Here is a 24,018-nt window from a genome sequence, read left to right as displayed (position 1 = left end):
TTTGAGGGAATACTTCCAAACACATTTTATGAGACCAGATCACCTTGATATTTAAGCCAAAGATACCACAAGAAAAGAAAACTATAGGCCAATTTCTTTGAGGATTTTTGGATCAATATTTATCAATGAAACATTAGCAAAACAAATCCAGCAGCACATGCAAAGATTATATATTACAACTAAGTGAGATACATCCGTGACATGAAAGGCTGATTTGTCATATCCAAATCAATGTGATGTATCACAGTAATAAAATGAAAGGTAAAGCCACATGATCATCTCAAATTCAAGTCAGAAAAAGCATCCAACAAAGTCTCATTTTTTTTTTAATAAAAACCCTCAACAGTCTATAGAAGAAAAGTTCCTTGATAAAATAAGGCCATTTGTGAAAAACTTACAGTGAAGTCAATGGGACAAAACTGGAAGCTTTTCCACTAAGATCTTGTACAAACCAAGAACACACCCACTTCTATTCAACAAAGTACTGGAAGTACTAGGAAGAACAGCAAAAAAATAAAACGTAACTAAATGGGAAAGGAAGACTCTCTCCTTGTAGCTGACATAATTCTATATGTAAAATTCTTCAAAGATTTCTCACACACACACACACACACACACACACACACAAATACAAGCTATGAAAACTAATAAATGGATTCAGTGAAGTTGCAAGCTATAAGATCAACATAAAAACATCAGTATTTTTACACACAAATAATGGCCTAATTGGTAAAGAAATCAAGAAAGCAATCTCATTTATCACAGCACCAAAAATAATTAACTCTCTAGGACCAAATTTAACCAAAGCAGCAAAAGACCTATACACAGAAAAGCCAATGAAAAAATGGGCAAAAGATCTGAATAGACATAACATTGAAGACATAAAAATGGCCAGCAATAGATGAAAAGACGCTTCACATCATTAATTATTAGAGAAATGCAAATCAAAACCACTATGTGATGCCTCCTCACTCCCACTAGGATGACTTTTATTAAAAAGTCAAAGATGAAATTGAAGGGGTTGCTCAGTGGTAAAGCATTTGCAAGGCCCTGGGTTGATCCTCAGCACTGAAAAAAGTTAAATTAAAAAATCAAAGATAGCAAATGTTGGCAAAAGTGTGAAGAAAACTGTTAGTGGAAATGTAAATTGGTATAGCTATTTTTGAAAAACAGTATGAAAGTTTCTAAAGAAATTAAAAATATAACTACCCTATGACCCAGCAGCCCTCCTCTGAGCATATACCCAAAGGAAATAAAATCACTACATCTCAAAGAATATCTGCACTCCCATGTTCATTGCTTTACCATTCACAATAGCAAAGATTATACAATATTTTTCATAGAAATAGAAAAATCAATCATAAAATTCACATGGAAACATAAAAGAGCCCTAATAGCCAAAACAATTCTTAGAAAGATAAACAAAGTTAGAAGTACTACACTTCCTGATCTAATATTATATTGCAAAGCTGTAGAATCATTGCCATTCTACACACAATGGAATATTATTCAGTACTAACAAATAATGTGATATTGCTGTTTGCCAAAACATGGATGAAGCTGAGGATGTTAACACTGAATGAAACAAGCTAACCACAGAAAAAAAAATATATTTCATGATATCACTTATATAAGGTGTCTGACCTCATATCTGTTCGAATTCAGGAATATTCAGAGGTGCAATGATTTGATTATGAAAGCTGTAACCTAATCAGTCCATCTTAGTTTGAGTGTACTAACTGGGTAGTAACTATAGGCAGGTAAGCTGGGGCTGAAGGAGGTGGGTCAGCGGAAGCATGCCCTGCAAGGGTTCATTTTCCCTGCATCTATTTCCTCTGGCCCTCTGCCTCCTGGCTGCCAGGAGTTGAATAGCACTTTTCACCATGCCCTTTACCATGATGTTCTGCCTTACCTTAGACCCAGAGTTGGCTGACCATGGAATGAGCCTCTGAAACCACGAGCCAAAGTAAACTTTTCCTTCTCTAAGTTGTTCTTGTCAGGAGTTTGTGTTAGTCAGATGTTTGTCACTGTAAACAACGAGATCATGAAGGTGGTTCTCTAGTGAGAGCTTGAGTGTGTTTTTAAGATGAGGAAGGGTCCTGAACTAGCACCTTTGCTCTGTCTCGACATGCAATGCCCTCAGTCGTGTTTTGATGCAGCAAGAAAGCCCTACTAGATGCTGAGTAGATGCATCATGCTCTTGAACTTCCCAGCCTCCAGAATGGTGAGTTAAATAAACTCCTATTCTTTTAAAATTATCCAGTCTGTGGTATTCAGTTACAGCAATAGAAAATGGACTAAGGCAGTTACTCAAGGGGAAAATTTGAATATTAGAACATCATTTAACTCATTTGTAGTTTAATTTTAAAGACAGCAGAATTGTATGTATGTGCATGTGTGTGTATTTTAATTGTCCTACTAGCAAGTAGATATATACACTGGAATCAATAAGGTTTAAAGTCTTACACTTTAAAAATGTGTATTTTTTTAATCATGGAGAGGTTTTCCAATACATCTTATAGGCAAGTAACAGATCCAAAATGATTTCATTTTTTAAAATATTCTTATCTGCCAAGGAATACTGAGATCCTCAAATTTTTATTTAATTCATTTTCAAATACCACTTTGTTAAAGGTCTCTGTAACAGACTTAAAAGAAAGGTTATAAACTAATTCAAGCTTTACATTATTATATTCTTTCTGCATATTCTTTAAATGAAGAGGAAAGGTCTAGGCATAAGTTGGAATTTTTGTCAACCCAGACACAGTATTAGAGACATATACTTTTTTCATTCCCAGATTTCATCTTCCCTGGATTACTAGGAAATGATAAAGTGAAAGAGATCAAAATGTCAGAAGCAGAAGGAAGGTAAACTGAAGTGATCTACTGACCCCACTGGCCATGATTTACCTAAGAAGTCAGTCACTTTGAGTATCCATGAGTCGAAGACCACTTTGTGTTGTTGAGAATCACCTCCACATAATCTCCTGGCTGAGGCAAATGAGTTAAATCTCAAATGCTAGAAATACAGTATATTGGTCAAACACAATAGATTCAATCTTGACCATCCCTGAGAAACTTTCAGATGAAGAAGCATTTCCAAAGAGAACAATTGTGTAAAAAGGATCTGACAATCTTTCTTACTTATCAATGAATTTTTCAAATAAAACTTATAAGAAATAATTACATTTTCCTACCCCTTAGGCTCATTTGAACTAAAATAAAATTTCAAACATACAACCTGGTAAATAGCACTATATATCCTGCTCATTCAACCTGGGGTTACCAAAACCTTCCTGGTGTCATCATCAAGACAGCTCTGATTCACCTATTATACTGTTATTTTCTCCCAGGAAGACTCAGGCCAAGATGAAATGGGACTAAGGTGCAGCACAGAGAAAAGGAAGAATATGGAAAGCACTGGAAGGCTGGAAGGCTGGGAGTGTGAAATGGGCTAGGCTGAAAGGGAATTTAATAGGAGATCCTGAGCCCAAGAGCAACAAAATGACAAAAGGCTAGGATGGCCTTTTATAAGAAATTGAAAAAAAAAAATGGGTAAACGGATCAAAAGCCAACTTCACTTTATCCACCACTCTATCTCCAGCATGACCCACTCTTCCAGGCTTAGAGCAGCAACTACAGGCAGGTGGGGAGAGGGCCAGGAGTACACAATTATCTATCTGCCTATACCAATGCACCTTCCTTCCCCCATGTTGGCTAACATATTTCCTTAGAAAGCAGAGCACAAACAGAATACCTGTGGGTTGATGAAGAAGTATAAACAGGCAGAGAATAGCAAGGCACCTGTTACACCTCCCTTCTTAGGGGGTCATTTTTGCAGCACTTTCTGGGTTCCTGCAGGCTGTTTCAGCTTTTCATTATGTAAAGGTAACCCTCCCACATCCTGTTACTTCAGAGATGGTGGGGATCTGTACTCAACTATCACAAACTCAAGACCCTGTTGGTGTAGAAACGTCGTTCGCATTAGTTTCTTTGGGGACTGGAGGAGGACCTGGGATAATCGAGGTGGGTGGGTCTAAGCCGTAGGGGACAGCGTAGATAAAGGACTGCAGCTGTAGGCCTACTGCCCGTTTGCCAAGTCATCGTCCACCAGGGAAAGAAGAGCAGAGAATCGGGACGCTATCCCCAGGGGCTGCGCTTGCAGAACCCAGGAACCCAGGAGCTCACCAGGAGGCCCCCTGCTATCCTCCCCGGGACCTGCTTTCTTCCTTCGTCCAGACCTTGAGAGCACACGCCCCAGGCAGAGGCGTTATAATAGCCACCCTTGGACTGCACAGCCCTCGAAACAGAAAACGATTCTCCGGCAGCGGCCACCAGAGGGCACCTGCGGGCGACGCCCTGGGCTGAACCCTGCGAAAAGAAAAATCGTGAGAGGCGGGGCCAGGGGCTGGAGCAGCGGAAAAGCCCATCGCTGCTCTCGGCAGTGCGTCTCGCCCTTTCTTCTCACTTCCGGTCCCACTTCTAAGACTCGCTTCCAGACTGGCTTTCTCTGAGACCGCTAAGAGCCACCCTCTGCTCCCCGCCCGGCACGCTGAAGCCCCCCCGCCCCTCAAGGATGCATTACCTAGTGCCGCGGTCACCGTCACCGTCACAGGCACCCTCAACCCCACCCCCAGCCCGTCCCCGGCCCCTCTCTCTCCCTCACCCGCACCTGTTCGCAAGCTCCCGGGGATCCCAGGTGCGGGCAACCGGGAAATTCCACGCCCCGCGGAGACCCGCCAGCTCTGGGGAGGGGAAAGGGGGACGCGCAATCCAGTGACGCTCCCGGGCAAATATCCCAGGTGTGTTTGAACCTCAGCATGCTCGGCCACTGCTCCCAGGACCCGCGGTCCTGGCCAGTGCACCCCTTTGGTTCCCCCCAAGTTCCAGGGAGGGATACGCGGGTACCCGACCAGTCTGGGAACCCGGAATCCCATATGGAGTCCTATTCATGCTGTACAACTGGGTCTCCGCCTTTTTGCAGTGGGATTCTTGTCCAGAATCCGCGAATCTTCTAGGAGGACAGTTGTTGGTTTTGTTAGAATGAGAAGTTTCCCTGGTTTTTAGAAAGACCACGGGGGTAAAATTCAGCTGAGTGTTCTTGAATAGTTATGATTAAATTTGAAGCAACAACTGAATTTCAGTCGGTTGTCTGCGAAGTAGCAGATTTGTATGGACCTATAGGCCGGCAGTGTAGTATGCAGACTCTTAGAAACATCTTCCACTTTGTGGATTTGTTTTAGTTGAAATTCATTTCCACAGAACTTAAATTGCTATTTCTTACTGATTTGACATCCGAGGATCCACAGACTTTCCTGGATTGCAGCCACGGGTTAAAGGGCTTGGTGGTACAGAACATTTTTCCGGCCCAGTTTCCCAGACCAAATTTGCCCTCTTTTTCTCTTCTAGATTGTGCCTTTCTAGCCAAGAAGTATGGAGGTGATTCATGGCAGGCCCTACTGTTGCAGGGAGTTAGAAAGAGCTGACATTCTCTCAGACACTTTGTTCTCTGATGAACTGCACACTCCGCTACTATCAACCACTCGCCCAACTGCCTCAGAAGACAGGTAAAACAAAAATTAGAAGCAACAACTTTAAAAATGGTTTTAATATATTAGTGTATTTTTTATGCAAAAATAAAAAGTAAAAATTTGTTCTGGGGCTCTTGTGTTTATCACATCATGGAAGGGAAAACTGACCATGTAGTGTCCTTATTTGTTAGGAATTTGGTGAAAGTAAGTTGAAGTGTAATTTGATTCAGACATCAAATTCTTCACTACATTCTAGAACTCTAGAGTGGTCACTTCCATCATTTAAAAATTAATTTTAGTCAAGATTTTTTGTTTTATGAAAAGTATTTGTGGTAGTTCACTTTCATCCTCTAACACCATCTGCTCAAAAATACTCCCAGGATTTGTTGCTCATAGTTACTGTCTGAATATTTGCTTTACAAAATTTCCTATAACATTACTCATTATGATTAAAATCTAACATGGAGTGATTACTGTGTGTCAGCACTGTACTAAATGCTTTATTGCAGTAATTCTTTTAATCCTCATAACTTTATGAGATACATACTATTATCCCCATTTTACATATGAACAGATACAGACAAGTAATTTACCAAGAACTTAGTGTCTGCATTTCCTATATCTGATTTATTTGAATTATTTTGAGAGAGGGGAAAAAAAAAATCTCAAAACACTAGGTGAATAGCCTGTGTGGTCATGTTCCCATTTTGTGATTCAGACTCTTAGAAACATCTTAAACTTTGTGGATTTGTTTCAGCTGAAATTTTTAATTGGCCATATTTCTTATTTAAGAATTATTTTTAGAAACTCAAACAGAAAATCACCTACCCTCAGTTTGAAAATTTCCAAAATAGGACATCACTACCCTGAAAGTAGTTCATTACATTTTTTTTGTTGTTGTTGTTTATTTTATTTTTTTAGTTGTAGTTGGACACAATACCTTTATTTTATTTATTTATTTTTATGTGATGCTGACGATCAAACCCAGGGCCTCGCACATGCTAGGTGAGCACTCTACCACAACCCCAGCCTGCATTACATTTTTTAATGTTCTTGATTATTAGATAATTCTTTCTAATGAGAACATTTTTTTTTTCCTTGTAATTTCTACCTGCTGATTCTGGTTCTTCCCTCTGAAGCCATGAAAATAATAAAACTCAGCATCCCCATGCTAGCAACCCTTGAAGAGCCTGAAGACTCTTTTGGCCCCTCTACAGGTTCTTGTTGCCAGATGCAACAGCATTCTCCCAGATTTTGCTCTGCTTGCATTGAGGCTTTCACCTTGATCATACTTAATGGATCTATTCCAGTTTACGGATATACTATTTACATTAAGAAAAAGAAAGGTTTTTCTTTTAATTACAAAGCTAATGTGCTCTTTGCACATAATTTGGAAACCGAAAAAAATCCAGAGAAAACAAATTCTCCATTTATCCAACAGAAAAAATATGAATTAAAGAACAAGGAAGAAAACTTGTATACACCTTTTATCCAGAAACAGTAACCACTGAAATTTATAACTCAATGTTTCTTCTTAATTTTTTAAGTGTAAAGATCATATTCAACAAAATTTTTTGTAAACTGATACTATTAATGAAAAAGAATATTTTTATTTGGAGAGGAAAGGGCTCAGTTCACTTCTATTCTGCATCAGCCCTTGCTGCTCCTATTCTACTGCTGTAATATGATTCATAAGAGTAGCTTTCAGGTCAAAATTCTAGCTTTTTTTCCATTCCAAGGATCATCAGATTAGGGAGAGCTTCCCTTAAGTCAGAGGAAACCTGTAGCAGATCATGTTTGACCTGGGGATAGGCAGTTGTCCCTGACAAAAATAGCAATGTATATTTGGCCAAAAAGAGACGGGTAAGAATTTAGGCTGACTAATTCACTGTGCCTTCAAAAAGCATTCATTAGGCAGGTACAGTGGTGCATGCCTATAATTCCAATGACTTGGGATGCTGAGACAGCAGTATCACAATTTGAAGGCCAGCCTCAGTGACTTAGTGAGGCCCTGAGCAACCAGGTGAGACCCTGTCTCAAATTTTTAAAAAATAAAAAGGGGTTGGGGATATGGCTCAGAGGTTAAGTACCCTTGGGTTCAATCCCCAGTACCAAAAACAAAAGCAAAAGCACTCATCAGTAGCTTTTCACTGAAATATTGATTCCTTTACCTAAGTGGTCTGTGGTTGGGCGATGTTTGACTCCAAAATCCCTTAACTAGTGTAAGATTCAAAAGGAACACATTTGAGAAAATACTGCCTTTCATTAACTGTAAAATTAAATACACATCTGGTCAGCTAGTTATAAACTGCCATAAAAGATTATTTGAAACAATACTTAGATATCAAGCTTGGCTCCTAATAACTAAAACTTACTTTCCCTTTTCATGTGAATTCTTTCCTTTCACAGTCCCCTGATTGAGAAAGCCAGGATGATCATGTGTTCTCAGAACCTATCTTAACTCCCTCTTAAAAAGCAGATAGTTTACATAAGATTCACTTTTCCCTAAATGTTATTCTTCTGAACTTCTCTGGAAAGTATCGTCAGGATAACAGTAGCACCTCCTCCCTATCATTGCTGAGGCTTGCTTCTTCAGAACAAATTCTGGGTCTATGACTCCCAATGCAAACCATAGGGCTTTTTTAAGTGAAACAAAACAAAACAAATCAAAAAGCTCCTGGTTTTTAGGACTGTCCATCCTAATGATAAGGGTGAACCTGAATCACAGCATACATCAGCTCTCAGCAGCTCAATTTCCTAAACACAGGTCAACTTTTTAACCCTTTTAAAATATGAAGTATTTTGAAATAACTTGGCAATTTTAATAGTGATGTAAAATGGTTCTCAAATAAGCCACCTCATTTCCGTTTTTGTACTAGACAACACCATCTAGCTGCATTGTTACCTAGGACTGGTTTGCAGACAAGGGTATATCAAAATCACCTGAGGTGGGGGCTGGGGTTGTGGCTCAATGGTAGAATGCTCGCCTAGCACATTCGAGACGCTGAGTTCAATCCTCAGCAGCACATAAAAATAAATAAATAAAATAAAGGTATTGTGTCCAACTACAACTAAAAAAAAAAATTTTTTTTTTAAAAGTCATCTGAGGATCTTTCTGAAAATACTCATCACCAGGCTCCATCTGTATGTAGTCTGACTCACTAGGACTTACAGCAAGGAAGTTCTATATTTTTTTAAAAGTTTTTAGTTCATTTTGTGAATAACTGGGCTAGCAGAAAACACTGGAAACAGAAATAAAACCAAGATTCTATTTGGATTATGTTTCTGGCTTACCCACGATCAAGAGCAAATTAATAATCTTTATACCCAGTACTTCAATTACTTTACTTACTTATATATTTTATAACATTATTGTCACTATTTCATACACCCTCACTTGATCTCTTTTAAGAATATTAAGTACATAAACAGGTAGTATATTATTTTGTATTTCTTTTATTGAAAATTTAACAGCGGCAGTGACAGCTACTCAAAATCATCAGATTCCTATTTCCTTTTTCCATTCACCTGACTTCTTACCTCTTGCAAGTTATCAAATTCATTAGGCAAACAAACATTACTTAAAGAAGTATCTTGATATTTGCTTAGTATTTCATTATTGGTTCTCATTTTGCTTCTGAATTTACTTCATTGCTTTCTGATTCTTTAATATTTTTTATTATTAGCGTTCTAACTGAAAAGGAATGTGTTATGTTTGTCGTTTTCCTTTAATCCTGCCTCCCAATAATTTGTAACTAAATTTAGCCCTTTTGATATGGGATATGGTACTTAAAATTCTATACAATAACTTCAAATGAGACACTGGTTCATCCACATAAAATGCATCTTTCCTCAAAATAAGTATGATACTTAATTTCTATTGGCTATAGATTGCAGCATCAGTAATTTGATCATTATCCTTTTTGTTATGGAGATGTGTTTTGTTTAAACTTTTAAATTATTTTCATCTGAAAACCTCATATTTTAACTTGGTTCCTCCTATATAGTACTTTAAGCATTATAGGGTGGGAGGCCATAAGACCCTAAAATAAAAGAGAAACATGACTAATTTTGCATTGTCCTTTATTTTTAAATGGCTATTTGCAATTTACCACCTTTAGGTGGATGCCAGCTCACATGATTGATTAACATTTTCTACTGGCTTATCCTCTGGGACAGAGTAATATATGGGGGTCAAATGTTGAGAAATGGACTCATTTATGATTTAAATGTAACTTTTACAGAGCTAAATATTAAAGCTTAGTTTGTCATTAATCACATGTATTTAAATATTTTTCACTTGTCATGTCCTCCAAACCATGACTGTTGATCATAGTCAGACCTCAAAGGCCCTATCAGCTCTCTGACAGCTGAATACCAGCATCCCTCTATAGCACCCAAAATTGATAGTCACCAAGACTCTCCTTGACTAACTAGTAGCAGGGGTTGGTAAACTTTTTCTTTAAATAATCAGATATTTTAGAATTTACTATCTCTGGCACAACTACTCTATTCTACCATAACAAGGCAAAAGCAGCTAAACACTGTAGACAATACTTAAAAGAATGGCTGTGGCTGCATTCGGATAAAATAATTATTTACAAAAAACAGGTAGTGGGTTGTATTTAACCTATAGGCCATAGTTGGCCAACCTTTGGTCTAATGACTTCATAAGACAGTACAATCCTGAGTGTTACTTCTTCATTCCATTCAGTACTTTTTATAGGGGGATTACATTAAGCCAAGCACTGTACTGACACAAAGAAAAACATGGCACAGTTTCTGACTCTGAGCTCCCCTTTCGTGTCTCTGACTGGCTCTCCATTGCTCTTATAGTATAGTCCAATATTGCCCTTTTTTCCTCTCATGCTTCACCTCTCACCATAGCTTTTCTCTACTGTGTCCTAATATCCTGAACATAGTCCAAAATTCAACCCTAGTTTCACAGCCCTTCAGATCTGAGTGATTCTCCTGAAAGCCTTGGGGAACTCCTCAAACTTTATTCAAATTCCTAGGATGAGAATGGGGTGGCACTTTAGAATCTTGTCCCATCTGGATTTGGGTTCCTGGTTCCACTTACACTGATCCTATTCAGCAACCTATTGACCCTGGGGCAAAACTTAATTCAGTTTTCTCAAAAATCATTCCTCAGTTTTCTCCGAAGATCTCATCCAAACAGAGCATTTGTGAGCCTGGTAAACTTCACTGAACTGTTGAGGAACAAGTAGATTTTTTATAATATTTGTACTATTACTTTACAGTACTCTCCATTTGAAAAAAAAAAATTAAGATGATCTCTAGACAAGACAATGAGGAATTCTTTTCCACAAATGGTGCTGGAACATTGGATTTCGACATGCAAAAGAATAAATTGATTCCTTATCTCATAACCATATATAAAGATTAACTTGTCATCAATCAAAACTCTAAGAAGAAAACAGGGATAAATCATCTTGGATTTGACAATATATTCTTAGCTGTTACACCCAAATCAAGCAAAATGAAACAAATTGAACTGCATGATAATTAAAAACTTTTGTGTTTCCATGATACTATCAAGTAAGCAAAAAGAAATGTATATCACAGAACAGGAGAAAATATTTGCATGTCATATCTAACAGAGATCTGTATCTATGATATATAAAGAACTCTTACAACTCAAAAATAAAGCAAATAACTTGATTTAGAAATACAAAGGATCCAATAAACTTTTCTCCAAAGAAGATATACAAATGGCCAATAGTAACATGAAAAAATTTCAAATATCATTAGTCATTTGGAAAATGCAAATCAAAACCAAAATAATACTTCATACCTATTATTAAAAGGGCTATAATAAAAATTATCTTTTTAAACACAATAACAACTGTTGGCAAGAATGTGGGGAAACTGACTCTCATACAATACTGGTGGAAATTTAAAAATGGAGAAACTGCAATAGAAAACAGTTTGACAGTTCCTTAACAAATTAAACTCAGAATTTCAATATAACTCAGACATTTAGCTTCTTCATATACTCCATGAAAGTTAAAAACAAGTATTCAAACAAAAACTTGGACATGCATATTCACAGTGGCATTGTTCCCAAGAGTCAATTATCCGAAAACTGAACAGCTAAACAAAATGTGGTATATCCATATATTGGAATGTTATGTGGCTATTAAAAAGAACAAAGTACAGACACATGCTACAACATGGATGAACCTTGAAACCATTATATTAAGCACATCAGAGGCCAGGTGCAGTGGCACACACCTGTAATCCCAGCAATTTGGGAGGCTGAGGCAGGAGGATTGCAAATTCAAAGCCAGCCTCAGCAACTTAGTGAGGTCCTCAAAAGAAGAAAAAGGGCTGTAGATGTTGCTCAGTGGTTAAGTACCCCTGAGTTCAATTCAAAGTACCAAAAAAAGAAAAAAAGCCCATCAGAAAAGACTACATATTATATAATTCAATATATCATTCAATTTATATGAAATGTCCAAAATAGGCAAATCTATAGAGCAAGAAACTAGATTAGTAGTTGCTTAGGGCTAGAAGGATAAAAGAGAGGTATAGTGGATGAAGACTTAAGAGTACAGATTTTTTTTTAGATGATGAGAATATTCTAAAATTGTACATATCTATCTGTAAATAAACCAAAAATCATTGAATTATATATCCAAAGTTGATTAATTCTATAGCATGTGAGTTATTTCTCAATATTATTTTAGATAAATACACTACCACTGTTTGGTGGCAGGGAGATAACCTGATAGGAATTCAGGAATTTAACCTCAGTTCTTGGGTAGTCCCATGATGCCTAAATACCCAGAAAGTATCATAATATACCCAGTACTGAGAATTCTCTATCTAAAAATACTTAAGAAGAAATGGAAATTTTAATTGTTGCTGAACAATTTCAAGTCTCTTTTATTCTAACAGGTATCAGGAATTAAGGGAGTCACTCCACCAATGTAAGCTTCCATGGGGTGCTGAAAGGGAATACGGTGGGATTATACCGATTTCGCTGCCTGATGAACACAGGCCAAAATATGAACCTCCTCGTGTCATGAGCAAAGGACATCAGCATTATGGATTTGGTGGAGAAACCTGGCCAAGGTAACTAAACTTGTTGCTATTCACATAAAGATTGTTATTATCCATTTTCTCTATTTCTATTGAATCTTTTGTAAACTTAAATATGCCTCCAAACTAATTTCTTTTACTATGAATAAAAAGACACAGATAGTAAAATTAATTATATGATTTCTAATCATGAAATCATAAAAGCCTGTTTATTAAATATTTTAATGTTCTTAGAGATGATAAAGTATTCTAAAAAATTCTGATTAACTTAATTCCCTTACTTATCACATCTTACCTAAAATGAAGTGAAAATATGAGAGAAAAATGGATATTAAACATGTTTTTTGTCTGAACAAAGAATTAGCCTAATTTGTGCAAATGTTCTTGGTTTTTGGAACTTTTGATTTGTAATTTTTTCACCAATCTTTGTAGTCATTAAAATTCTCTGTCAAATGTTTTCAAAAGTATTTATGTATTTCAATAATAACATAAATTTTTAAAGTCACTTTCAGCAACTCTATTCACAGAAGTTAAAACTGAAGACAAAGCAAAAAAAATTGAGCAGGAAATTGAATTTCATATTGAATATTTATTAAAGATTACTTAATTTTAATTATGAAATTCAGAGAATAACCCATCAAACCATGGCACAAAGACTACTTTCTTCTTTTTTATATAACAATACTGATTACCTGGTTTACTAACAGTCTAGCTAGTTTTTTTTTGTTCTATAAAAAGCAAAAGAAGTAAAACAGATAAGACAAGCCATAGCTAGAGAGAGAAACATTAAAAATAGGGACATAGGGGCTGGGGATGTGGCTCAAGCGGTAGCGCGCTCGCCTGGCATGCGTGCGGCCTGGGTTCAATCCTCAGCACCACATACCAACAAAGATGTTGTGTCTGCCGAGAACTAAAAAATAAATATTAAAAAAAAAAAAAGAAAAAAAAAAAAAATAGGGACATACATGGCTGATAATCTTATCAAGACCTCAGTAAATCAGTAAAAAGCTGACAGACAAAAAGGCCCAACAGAGAGAGAGAGAGAGAGAGATTTTTGTCCCTCACCAGGGACAAAAACCCAGACTCGCCCTCAGTGATGCACCTCCTCCAGCCACACTTTACTTGCCTGTAATTACTACCCAGTTAATCTCTCTCAGGTGATTAACGTGTTGATTAGATTAAGACTCTCATAACCCAATCATTTCACCTCTAAATTTTTTTGCATTGTCTCACACATGACCTTTTGGGGCACCTAATATCTACACCATAAAACTCATCATTTATTCATTTATCTATTCAGTAATTTAAGTATAGAAAGTATTGTTTTACAGATTTGGTTATAACTCTTTATGGAGTTTAAGCTATTGTCCTCCAAAATTTGAATATTAAACAATATGCAGTAGTATAAAGAATTAGAAATATTTGCATAGAATTTCAGTGTGTAAAAAGAAGGCCAAAGATTATTTTCTTAACAAGAATCCAGTTTGAAGTGAAAGGTTTGTGTTGGTCTTGCTGAATGCAGCCCCAAGACACTAAAAAAAAAAAAAAAAAAAAATACTTGTTTCATTTAGAATGCCTATCACCCCTGATTCACAAATGTAGGTTAATGTCTTTCATTCTTTTCATGCCTCTTTATGTCAAATAGTATCATTTTAGCATATTCCTCTCTTAAAAATATATTTACGACAAATTTCTGTCTTCATATATAGGGCTAATTGCTTGGCAAACAACTACAGAATAGGATTTACCTTGTTTCCTAACAAGGAATAACTGCTGTTATCATATTTTTCTTTCTCCCTTAAAAAAACGCCTTTTATACAAAAATAACAATGTTTTACAGCTCTCTTTATGGGTGAAGCCTCAATTTTTAAACCTTTTTTTTAAAAAAAAAAAAAAAAAAGGTTTTCTCTAGCAACCACACCCCACCACCTCCTTTGGTAGGAGGTTTTGTGAGAAACAAGATCACTTTTTTGCCTTACCAACTCTCTGCCCTGTGCCTTTGGAAATGAAAAGTACCTACTCCTTTGGAAAAGGTCCAGGAGGTGAGACATCCTAAAGTATGTCATCTGGGGTTAAGAAATTTTTTAAAAAAGCATTACTTACTAAAGAAAATGTAGTTACCTGTGTTTCTATACACATGTTCCAATACAATGTCCATATAATGCCACATGGGGCATTGCTGCCCCTTCCGAGTCTTCCTGACATAAAAGTATCAAAGTAAAACTCCTTTAAAGGAACTTTAGTAATATTTACTTACCTATAATATGCAAGTTTCAGAAATTCCAAGTGAGATCAGTCATCATCCAATTCAGCATCAATTCACTGAAGGAACAAAATCACAAAGTAATGAAAATGTATAACTTAGTGTTCACTTCCATAAACATTGATTTAAGTTTGGTAAAGTAGTAAAATTGTTCATTTTAGAAAAGGAAATTCTTCCTTTAAGTTACTGGTTAAAAGCTCTTAAAATAGAGCTGCAGTGCTCTATGAACTAAAGGATACTCTGAATTTCCTGACAACTTTGATTTTTCTAGTTAAATAATAATACTGAAAGGTATTATGAATGATTTCATAAAGCAAAATTTCTCCTTAATAAAATTTGTACTTGTTTACTCTTTTATCAGCAGCCAGTCACCAATGAAAGTCAAACAACCTATGCCATTCAATTTAATAAGTGGCATATATTGCAAAGTGTTTAGCACCTTTGGCTCTTGACCTGGAAATACTAGTTGCATCCTAAATTCATTGTGACAACCAAAATAAACCACCCCATATATTCCCATATTCTCCTGGAAATGTTGGGGCCCAAAGGGAAACAGTATGATTGTTTGAGAATCATTATACCTAACCCAACTCCTATATTCCAAATGCATATTGAGACAAGGTGAGCCTAAAAACCCCTGCAATTCCCTAGTTTGAAGAGATTAAAAGAGTAGGTTATCCTGTTAGTAAGGGGAAAAATCTTGAGAGAGACAAAGAAGCTGATGGTGACTGGGAAAATCATTGTTCTACATTATTATTCTATTGCAAATCAATAATTTCTGCAATATCTGAATGGATTCAGTGCTCACCAGCATTCCTTTATTTCTTTCATCTTGAAAGGATAGTCATAGGTACTGGCACTGAGGTACATGAAAGGTGCAGTACCTTCTCTACATTTTGCAGTTTCCCACATTTGGAACATCCCCTTGCCCAAGTAAGATCCAGAAATCCACTTCCCAGCCTCCCTAGCATCCAGGGTGCAAATGTGTACACAAAAATTCTACTGATCACCCACATCTGCAGTGGATACTGATTTGCAGGTGAGTAACTATGTTGGATAGATGAGATTCACAGTACCGACTCACTATAAAAATACAGAGTGAGCATTCAGAAGATATGGGGCAACCACAATGACAGGTGAGTACTACAATACGTCTGAAAATATTACAGGTGAGACCAGCCTCTTCCCTCCCTCCTAGAGGGAACCACAGTTACCAATTTGGTGTGTCTCCTTCCATACCTTCTGTTACCTGTTTACATAGTTATGCATGTGCCCACTGAAATTTTATGGTGTTATTTTGTTTATATGTGAAATCATTTGATATGTAGTGTTAAGCAAGTTGATGTTTTTTTCTTTACAATCTAGAGATAGTCCTTTGTCAATAAACACAGATCTACTTTATTATTTTTAATTTTCTCATAATGTTCCACAATGTTTCACAGGTTATTTGACCACTCACATAGTTCTTTGATCATTGCACAAATGTTTCCGTAGGGCATATCTTCAGTGAAAGTTCTGGGTCATAATATAAAATATTCAAAATATGAATTTTTTAATTTAGTAGATGTTTTAGATATCAATCCCTTCTATGTTATTTTTATTTCTTCCAATTTTTGTTTTATTTAAGCTCTTTGTAGTGTCCATTGTCTTATCAATGTGCTTTTGGCTTTTGAAAGAAACATCTTATTTAAAAGGCCCTCTTTACCAGCTTAAAAAAAAATATTCCTATACATTTTCTTTCTTTTTTAAAATTTTTAGTTATAGTTGGACACAATGCCTTTGTTTTATTTATTTACTTTTATGTCGTGCTGAGGGTCGAACCCAGTGCCTCACACATGCTAGATAAGCATTCTGCCACTGAGTTACAGCCCCAGCCCTTTCTTTTTTAATATTTGTATAGATTTATCCTCAATTCTTTAGATTTTTAATCTATCTGAAATTATCTTTTTGAATAATGTAGAGATGTATTATTTTCCAAATGGGTAGTGAGTTTTTCTTGTACTGTTTATTGAAAAATATATACTTTTCAAATAATTTAAAATGCCATCTTTTCATATATTGTTTCTATATATTCATGATTGTATTAATCTACTTATCTTTTCTAGTCTCCCCATTATACTGTGTTAATTTAAAAAGAGATTCAATTTAATATTTTCTTTCTTTTCAGAAAACTTCCTGTTGAACAATACTATTATTTGACACAGAACCAAAAAAGTGACGTCTATGGAAATGATTCCTTGTAAGTCAGAGGTCCCCCTTCCCCTTACATGGGATCAAATAGTAATTTAAGTGGAAATTAGTTATATGAGAAACAAAAAAGCCCCCACATGGGAACTTTTAGAGAATTCTTCCTTTTTATTAAAATAGTGATCATTAACATTAGAAATTTTTAAAAAGCAGCAGCAGATAAACCAAAAGAAAGGATTTGTAGCATTTAAACCAGTAAACAAAGAGTAAGAAATAATGATAGTAATGTTCAAAGAGATTCCTACACATCATCTTAATTCATGTTCTTACCTTGACCTACTTATTCAATATAATAAAAATCTGTTAAATTTTATTTCATTAAAAAAATTTACAGAAAATGCCATAATGGCCCTCAACAAATTTTGAACTGAAACTTCATAATAAAAGAGAATTGTTATGGTTATCTATAAGTAACTCTTTTAAAAATTACTAAGTATCTTTTTTGGATAAGAAATACTAATTTAGTCTGCGCTTAAAGGTATTATGTTCTAGTATATTAAATTATTTTTACTCTTTGAAAAAAAATGGTTTTTCATGTATATTACTAAGTCACGCATTTTTATTTTTTGTAAAATAAGAATAAAATATTGACATACTGAAATGACAATGAAAATATTTTTTTATCTTTATTAAGATTTGTTGGTTGTTTTCAAATTAAGGTGATACAGTATAAAATTTAGCCACTAGAGGGAGCCAAAAAGATAAAATTAGCATTTGCTTATCTCTTTGGGTTTAGTTAACCTTGCAAAGGAGATAATTGAGTACAGCAATAGGATTGAATAACTGGTTGGATCAAGCAAGTGGTGTCTCTGAGCATTTCATTTTATTTTAATTTTATCTTTAAATTTTGAATTTTTAAAAAAGATTTTTTTAAAAAATTCTTTTTTTTTCATTTTGAATCAAATCAATTTTAGTCATACACTTATCAACATCACAGCAAAATTTGTCACATGAGAGCAATTTTAGATGCCAAGTTAATATTTAATATATAGTAGTAAATTGTAACTCTATATACCTTGGATTCATCGTTCATCCCCATCTCCAACCCAACAATATAACTGGAAGAGAGGAAATCACTTTTCTTTTTAGTTCCACACCCACATACTTAAGAGTCCAAATAAAGACATAAACATTTATGATTCATGAGAATTGTGTATTTATAACACATGCTAGAGTAACAAAAGTTCTATGACTTATATATCACTTTGTAGTGAATATGTAGAAACATCTAAAAATTATTCAAGTGTATTCAGTTTTATCAACTTTTACTATCAAATTTATGGCATTCTGTTCATTTTTCATGTCTGAAATCTTTCAGAGTCTTATTTACATAGGATAAAACTAATAGCTGAAATCATATAAGTGGGTAACTATCCCTCTCTAGTAAAATTTTCCCCAAGGCTATAGTATTATTTCTTGGAAAGCAGTGTTTCAAATAATTAAATACACAACCTTGTAATGAACTAATTTGGAAAGGCAAACTTCCAGGAACTTTGTCAGTTTTGTTCTATCCTTTCATAGCAACATTTACTATCATGAGAGATCAGCAACTCTGGGCAAAGGGACAAAGTATACCCATTATCTACTTATCTTCCCAACAAGGCCACATTTGTGTCACTTCAGGTCATGTAATTGCACCACATATGTGATGTCAGGCTTCTTCGGGGCTCTTTGGCTACCACCTGATTATGAGAGTGAAGGTCAGTAGGAACCAGAGCTTTCTTATCATTAGAAGCTATCCATCAGCCCCTGTATCTTCCTGTAAATAAGAAATGCAAAAGGGGTAGGGATAAGCAAGACTGAAGACTTACTTCATATATTGCCATATGAAGTAAGAATATGTGGAATGGAAAAATTTATCAGTAGATAACTGAGATATGAAAATATATCACTCTATCCTGTCAATATGCACAGTTCCAGAAAGTTAATAAAAATATTATCTTGGTGACAATGTAGTTTGAAAATGGGGCATATCCTTAGTCTTCAGCAATTTTCAAATAATAATAATACAAGCCTTTAAAGGCCCTTAATTTAAATTATGAATTATTTTCTGTTTTTATTCTAGGTTGCCCAAACCATCTAATTCAACAATAAGGTAAGTATAAAACTTATATTTTCCTTCCTTGTTATAATCAGAAAAAATTATTGGCATTTCATACCACTTAGACAGGTGAGAGAAGTGAGACTTTTGATGAAAACTATTTTTTAACAAATGGAAGGAAAGGCTGGTTCAAGTCCAAGGTAACATTATTTTGATTTCTTCCCAATTATATTCCCTACTCCCCCCTGCCCTTGCTGTTTGGTGGTACTGAGGATTAAAGCCATGTGCTAGGCAAGGACTCTACACTGAGCTCCTTCTCCAACCCACAGCCAATCTCATTTTTTAAATAAACTTTTTATTTTAGTATAGTTTTAGAATATAGAATTATAAGGATGTTAATATAGGGAGTTCTTCCCACATATCCTACCCCTGGTTTCCCCTACTATTGCCATATTAATGTGGCACATTTGTCACAATAATGAACCAGTATCAATGCATTAGTTTAACTGAAGTGTGTACTTTATTCAGATTTCCTCAGTTTTTACCTACTGTCCTTTTTCTGTTTCAGGATCCTATTTTAGGATTCCACATTACATTTCATCTTCATGTCTCCTTAGGTGTCTTTTTGTAATAACACTTTCCTAGATTTTCCTTGACCTTGACTATTTTGAGAATTATAGGTCAGATATTTTGTAGAATGCTCCAAAATGGACTTTTAACTCATGTTTTTCTATGATTAGACTGGAGCAATGTGTTTTGGGGAGGAGGACCATGGAGGTAAAGCACCATTTTCATCACTTTCTATGAAGGGTGCATACTGTATACCTGATATATCTCTGCTGATGTTGACCTTGATCACCTGGCTGAGGGAGTGTTTTTTTAGGCTTCCTTACTGTACAGTTAGTCTTTTTTTCCCTCCTTTCCACACTGTTCCCTTAAAAAGAAAGTCACTGTGCACAGAAGACATCTGGAATCAGGCTCTACCTTCCAAGAACAAAGTACCTTCTTAAATTTTTGGTTATTCTTTTCCATTTATTTACTGAACCACTTATTTTCAGTATGGACTTGGGGATATCTTATTTTTTGGTACTTAGGCAGTAATCCAGTACCCCCTTATTTTATTATTCAAATTGCCCATAAGAAGCTCTTCTAATTCTCTTCTGTATTCTTTTGGCATTTCCCTCATCCTTGTGGAGGTTTGGAAGATGTTTTTTCTTTCTTTTTAGCATTTCCTTACTTTCTGGCACTATAAGATACTTCTAAATCATCTTGTATATTTCCTGCTCCACTCCTGGATGAGCCAAAACTCCAAGGAACCCTTGTTCTTTTTATTGGCAACTGGTACAAGAAACCATTTGCAGCCTTCCTTTTTTTTTCCACATTTTTTATTCATTCATCATATTTGTAAATAATGATGAGATTTGTTGTTACATATTCATACATGCATACAATATAATTTAACCAACATCAGTCCCCAACACTTTACCCATCCTTCCTCACGTCTACCCTGCCCCATCCCTTTCCTCTACTGATCTCCCTTTGATTTTCATGAGATTCCCCCCACCTTTCTTTTCGTTTTTTTCTCTCTAGCTTCCACATATGAGAGAAAACATACAACCCTTGACTTCTGGGCTTGATTTATTTTGCTTAACATAATCATCTCTAGTTCTATTTATTTTCCTGCAAATTACATAATATCATAAAACTCCATTATGTGCAGGTACCACATTTTCTTTATCCATTCATCAACTGATGGACACCTAGGTTCCATAGTTTGAGTATTGTGAATTATGCTGGAATAAATAAGAGTATGCATTATCACACAGTAGGATAACTTTAATTCTTTAGGGTAAATAGTGAGGACTGGTATAGCTGGGTCATATGGTGGTTCCATGCCCAGTCTTTTGAGGAACCTCCATATTGATTTCCATAGTGGTTGTACTAATTTACAATTCCACCAACAGTGTAAAAGTGTTTCTTTTCCTCCCCAGCATTTATTATTATTTGTATTCTTCATGACTGCCATATTGACTAGTGTGAGATGAAATCTCAGAAGTTTTGATTTGTATTTCCCTAATTTCTAATGATGCTGAACATTTTTTTCATATGTTTATTGGCCATTTGTCTTTCTTCTTTTGAGATGTGTCTGTTCAATTCATTTGCCCATTTATTAATTGGGTTATTTCATTTTTTGTGTAAAGTTTTTTAAGTACTTTATCTAGTACTATATACAGTCTATATAGACTAAGTGTATATATAGTACTACATATATGTGGTCTATATATAAAGTACTCAAAAAAAACTTTACACAATACAAATCCTCTGTCAGAAGAGTAGCTAGCAAAGATTTTTCTCCCATTCTGTATATCCTCTGTTCATATTCCTAATTATCTCCTTTGCTTTACCAGGAGCTTTTTAAATCAGTGCCATTCAGTTTATTAACTCTTGGCATTATTTCCTGAGCTTTAGGGGTCCTGTTGAGGAAGTTGTTGCCTGTACCTATTTGCTAAGTTTTCTTCTAAGAGTTACATATTTCCTGGTCTAATTCCTAGGTCTTTGATCCATTTTGAGTTGATTTTTGTACAGAGTGAGAGATAAGGTTCTAGTTTTATTCTTCTGCATAGGGATAACCAGTTGTCTCAGCACCATTTGTTAAAAAGGCTGTGTCTTTTCTCCAGTATGTTTTGGGCACCTTTGTCAAGCAAGAATCAAATAACTACAGATGTGCATCAGTTTGTCTCTGTGTCTTCTATTCTGTACTTTTGGTCTATATGTCTATTTTTATGATACCATACGTTTTCATTACAATAGCTCTTAGTATAATTTGAGGTCTGGTATTGTGATGCCTCCTGCTTCATTTTTCTTGTTAAGAACTGCTTTGGCTATTCTAGATCTGTTATTTTTCCAAATGAATTTCACAACTGCTTTTCTAGTTCTGTGAAGAATGTCATTGGTATTTTGATGGGAATTCCATTGAATCTGTACATTGCCTTTGACAGTAGTATGGCTATCTTAATAATATTAATTCTGTCTATCTCTGAATATGGGAGTTCTCTCCATTTTCTGAGGTCTTCTTTAGTTTCTTTCTTTGATGTTCTGTAGTTTTCATTGTAGAGGTCTTTCACCTCCTTGGTTAGATTTGTTCCTAGATACTTTATTTTTTAAGCTATTGTGAATGGAATTATTTTCCTGATTTCTTTCTCAGCAAATTCATTATTCATTGTTAATATATAGGAAAGCTACTGATTTTTGTATGTTGATTTTTGTAATCTGCTCCTTTGCCAAATTTGTTTAATTATCTTTAGGAGGCTTTTGATGGAGTTTTATTGATCTTCTAGGTATAGAATCCAGAAATGGTGATAATGTGACTTCTTCCTTTCCCATTTTTATCCCTTTTATTTCCTTTCCTTGCCTAATTGTTCTGGCTAGGATTTCTAGAACTATATTAAATAGGAGTGGTGAGAGCGGACAATCTTGTCTTATTCCAGATTTTAAATGAAATGCTTTCAGTTTTTCCCCATTTACTAAGATGTTGGCTTTGGGTTTTTCATAAATAGTTTTATACAATGTTGAGGTAGGTTTCTTGTATGCTTTTATCATGAATGAGTGCTGAGTTTTGTCGAAGGCCTTCTCTGCAACTATTGAGATGACCAAGTGATTTCTGTCTTAATTCTATTTATGTGTGAATTACATTTATTGATTTGCATATGTTAAGCCATCCTTTCATCTCTGTAATAAAACCAACTTGGCAGTGTGATGTACAGTCGTCTTAGTAGGTTGTTGAACATGATTGCTAAAGTATTTTTGCTTCTATGTTCATCAGGGATATTGGTCTGTAGTTTACTTTCCTTGATGTGTCCTTATCTGGTTTTGGTATGAGTATGATACAAAAGCCCTTACCAATCTTAACTGAAAATATTAAGCTGATATTGTAAAATTGTGTTTGAGCAAAGAACTACTGAAAAATCTATTAAAATCAAGGTCTAGCTGGGCACAGTGACACATGCCTGTAATCCCAGCAGCTTGGGAAACTGAGGCATAAAGATCGTGAGTTCAAAACCAGCTTCAGCAGCTTAGCAAGGCCCTTAGCAACTCATAAGACCTTGCCTCCAAATAAAACTAAATATAAAAAAGAACTGGGAATTTAGCTCAGTGGTGAAGCATCCCTGGGTTAAACCCCCAGTACTAAGCAAAAAAAAAAAAAAAAGAAATCTAGAAATCGAGATTTAGGTTTTGAGGGGCTTTGTTTTGTTTTTGTTTTTTAAACAACTATGTGAATAAACCTTGTTTTGGACTTTTCTAGTTTTGTTCATAAGAAGTATGAAAAGAAAAGTCCTTTTAGCTGGGCTATAATTATTGGATTCAAGATTCTATTTGTAGCTTGATAAGCTTCAAAGTGGGAGGCTAGAAGTCAAAGATCAAGGTGTTGGCAGGATTGGTTCCTTCTTGGAGCTCTGAAAAAGAACCTGCTCCCTGTTTGGCACCTGGCTTCTGGTGGTTTGCTGGAGTCCTTGGTGTTCCTTGGCTTACAGATGTGTCACCCTAATCTCTCCTTTCATCTTCACATAGCATTCTTGTGTGCTCATCTGAGTCCAAGTTTCCCTTTTCATAAGGACACTAGGCTCACTGGATTAAGAACCCATTCTTCAGTATGATCCCCTTCTTAACTCATTATGTGAGCAACAACCCTATTTCCAAATTAGAACCTACTATAATGCCTTTGGGGTTAGTACTTCAACACATGGATTTCGAGGAGAGATGCAATTCAACCCATAACATTGGTCTTTCTACAAAATTTTTCTACAAAATAACATTTTTCTATTCTGTAACCTTCCTGATCTCAATTTTCTTCTGGTTTAGACAGTGGTTTT

At 35.5% G+C, this 24,018-nt stretch overlaps 1 protein-coding gene and 1 long non-coding RNA gene across 4 annotated transcripts in view; one reads left to right on the top strand and one right to left on the bottom strand.

The window, feature by feature from the left end:
* LOC113190733 (uncharacterized) overlaps positions 1–24,018 on the bottom strand; it is a 79,535-nt gene that overhangs the window by 39,981 nt on the left and 15,536 nt on the right. For 2 of the 3 annotated variants that reach the window (XR_003301816.2, XR_013343329.1), the window contains exon 2: positions 14,854–14,918. This is a non-coding gene — a long non-coding RNA (uncharacterized LOC113190733). Of the gene's footprint in view, positions 1–13,950; positions 14,129–14,853; positions 14,919–24,018 lie in introns of those variants that run through there. The other variant, XR_013343330.1, reaches the window with a different exon arrangement.
* The window catches only part of Spmip4 (sperm microtubule inner protein 4), a 32,764-nt gene continuing 13,316 nt past the window's right edge, over positions 4,571–24,018 (top strand). The window contains exons 1-5 of the mRNA XM_026400229.2: positions 4,571–4,802; positions 5,410–5,567; positions 12,453–12,629; positions 17,027–17,098; positions 19,172–19,201. Of these exons, the coding sequence (XP_026256014.1) occupies positions 5,434–5,567; positions 12,453–12,629; positions 17,027–17,098; positions 19,172–19,201 (413 nt within the window). The 5' untranslated portion in view covers positions 4,571–4,802; positions 5,410–5,433. The remainder of the gene's footprint in view (positions 4,803–5,409; positions 5,568–12,452; positions 12,630–17,026; positions 17,099–19,171; positions 19,202–24,018) is intronic.

This window comes from Urocitellus parryii, chromosome 3 (assembly GCF_045843805.1).
Source record: "Urocitellus parryii isolate mUroPar1 chromosome 3, mUroPar1.hap1, whole genome shotgun sequence".
Lineage (NCBI taxonomy): Eukaryota > Metazoa > Chordata > Mammalia > Rodentia > Sciuridae > Urocitellus > Urocitellus parryii.
Note: the sequence above shows the minus strand (reverse complement) of the source record. Positions and strands in the feature narration are given on the sequence as shown.